The 2,425-nt window shown below is 47.5% G+C and overlaps 1 protein-coding gene across 1 annotated transcript; it reads left to right on the top strand.

Annotated features, from left to right (window-relative positions):
- Window positions 1-198: 198 nt before the first annotated feature.
- On the top strand, window positions 199-2,417 carry LOC117940678 (retinol dehydrogenase 11-like; the record flags this gene model as incomplete). Its single annotated transcript, XM_034865878.1, has 3 exons — window positions 199-408; window positions 518-641; window positions 2,044-2,417. Coding segments are annotated over 3 exons (708 nt in total), but the record flags the coding sequence as incomplete, so codon positions are not given.
- Window positions 2,418-2,425: the final 8 nt, after the last annotated feature.

Raw genomic sequence — 2,425 nt, forward strand, 5'->3', positions numbered from 1 at the left:
CATGTTGTCCTCATGTTGTCCTCATGTTGCCATCATGTTGTCCCCATGTTGTCCTCATATAGTCTTGATGTTGTCCCCATGTTGTGAGAAATAAAAACTTTGACTGTTTTGTCACACACTGCAAATATACACCCATAATAATAAGACAGTTACTCTGTCCCCTCTGACACTCTGTACTCTGTACTCTGTCCTCTTTGATACTCCGTCCTCTCTGTTACTCCGTCCTCTATGTTACTCCGTCCTCTCTATTACTCCGTCCTCTCTGTTACTGTCCTCCCTCCATCCCCAGGAGCTAACACCGGCATAGGTAAGACCACGGCGATGGACTTGGCGAGGAGGGGGGCGAGGGTGATCCTGGCCTGCAGGGACAGACGGAGAGCCGAGGCCGCCGCCCAGGAAATCATTCAGGTAGAGACAAAACCATCCTGTAGAGGTCTGAGACACACATATAGACACACAGAGAGACACACACACACACACTAGGCTGTGTTTGCTAACATGTGTGTGTTGCGTTCAGGAGACAGGGAACAGTCAGGTGATCTTCATGCATCTGGACCTCGCCAGTCTGACGTCCGTCCGCTCCTTCGCCGAAGAGTTCCTCCGCTCCGAGTCCCGGCTCGACCTGCTCATCAACAACGCCGGTAACAACCACAAGAATAAGAATAATAACTAGAAAATGTAGCAGAAGTTTCAGTGTGCCTGCTATTGGGGAACATCCGTATAGCAACTCAACTTAAAACAAAATAGGAAGTGAAACAGATAAACACAGATGTTTAACGTTTTAAAACCTATTTAAGACCTTTCTGTTTCCCAGAAACAGTTATGAAGTAGCTAGCGCTGAGTCAACCAGACTCTATGTAAAAAACAGTACATTTAGCGTGTATAGAGGCAACATGTTTTCATATATAAATCGGTAATGTATGTGTTTAATTCAACCAACACTAGAGTTGGTATGGTTGGATAAAGTGTAGAGAAGACCAAAAAACAGCTTTTCATAGTTTTTTTGGTTTCTCTTGACTCTGAAGGAAGTGTGTTATACGATGCTAAAATGACTGTTTATTTACATGCAGTCTGGTGGGTGTGGTCCATCGTGACATCATGTTAGCTGACAGATAACTCTTCTTCTCCTTCCTTCCTCTCCTCCTCCTCTCCCAGTCTGTCGTCTATGAAACAGCTGTGATGTTGAGGCCGGAAGTCAGTTAGGAGTCAGTCAGTTGGTCAGTTAGTCCATCATGACATCATGGTAGCCGACCAATAACACCTCTTCTCCTTGATGCTATGGTGATTTCCACAGTGAAGAATCCAGATATTTCTTTTCATAGTTTCTATCGGCAGTTGGTGCGAATAGAGCCAGACATTTAAGTGTGATAGACTCCATAGTTACACGTCTGCGACCGGCACAAGATTTCCTACATTTTGACCAATAATGATGTCGGAAGAATTAAAACTGGAGAAGAGAGAGACATTTGTTTGAAACATTTGTTTCCTCTATATGCTCCTCTCTAACTCTCACCTCCACCACATACACACACATTGGAAAATCTGAGCCGGTCTGAAAACGGGACGATACGTAAACTGGGATTCTGGAGAAACCGTGCTTGATATCTGAACGCCCATTCAGCCCAATAAACCCCAAAGTCTTGTCTTTGGTTTAAACTTTTAATCATGTTTCTACGTTAAAGTATGGCGGTACAGCACGGTCCCAAAGAGGGGGGGGTTTGGAGCGGTTCCCATTAAAATCAATGAGAAATCTTTCAGTTTTTTGCACATTTCATGAAAACCGCGCGGCAAATCTCGTTGAAACGTCGTAGCAACCATTCCCGATCATTACACACGATGTATTCGACGTATTGTGTGTGTGTGTGTGTGTTGGAAACGCTTCGGGACGAGTAGTGGATTGAAAATCTGGCGGAAGATGAAGAAAAATAATAAGTATTGGCAATAATAGACGCGCCGATAGTAGTGATAGTAAAAGAGTGCTGAGTTCTGAATACTGATGAAGAGCTGCAGCCTAGCGGGGTAACGGCGGTCTTGGCGTCTCAGGTCTGATGAACGGCGGGAAGACGGAGGACGGCTTCGGGATGATCTTCGGCGTGAACCACCTGGGTCACTTCCTGCTGACGGTGCTGCTGCTGGAGCGGCTGAAGGCGAGCGGGCGGAGCCGCGTGGTTACCGTGTCGTCCAAAGCCTACAAGCTGGGGACGGTGGACTTCACGTGTCTGAGGACACACGGGGACGTGTCCCTGGGGGACAGCGACCTCCAGCTCTTCCACAAGTACTGCCACAGCAAGCTGTGCAACGTCCTCTTCACCCACGAGCTCGCCAAGAGGCTGCAGGGCTCCGACGTCACCTGCTACTGCCTCCACCCAGGTACCCAGCACACCTACAGACACCTACAGACACCTACACCTGCTACTGCCTCCAC

Source organism: Etheostoma cragini, unplaced genomic scaffold, assembly GCF_013103735.1.
Source record: "Etheostoma cragini isolate CJK2018 unplaced genomic scaffold, CSU_Ecrag_1.0 ScbMSFa_3048, whole genome shotgun sequence".
Taxonomy (NCBI): domain Eukaryota; kingdom Metazoa; phylum Chordata; class Actinopteri; order Perciformes; family Percidae; genus Etheostoma; species Etheostoma cragini.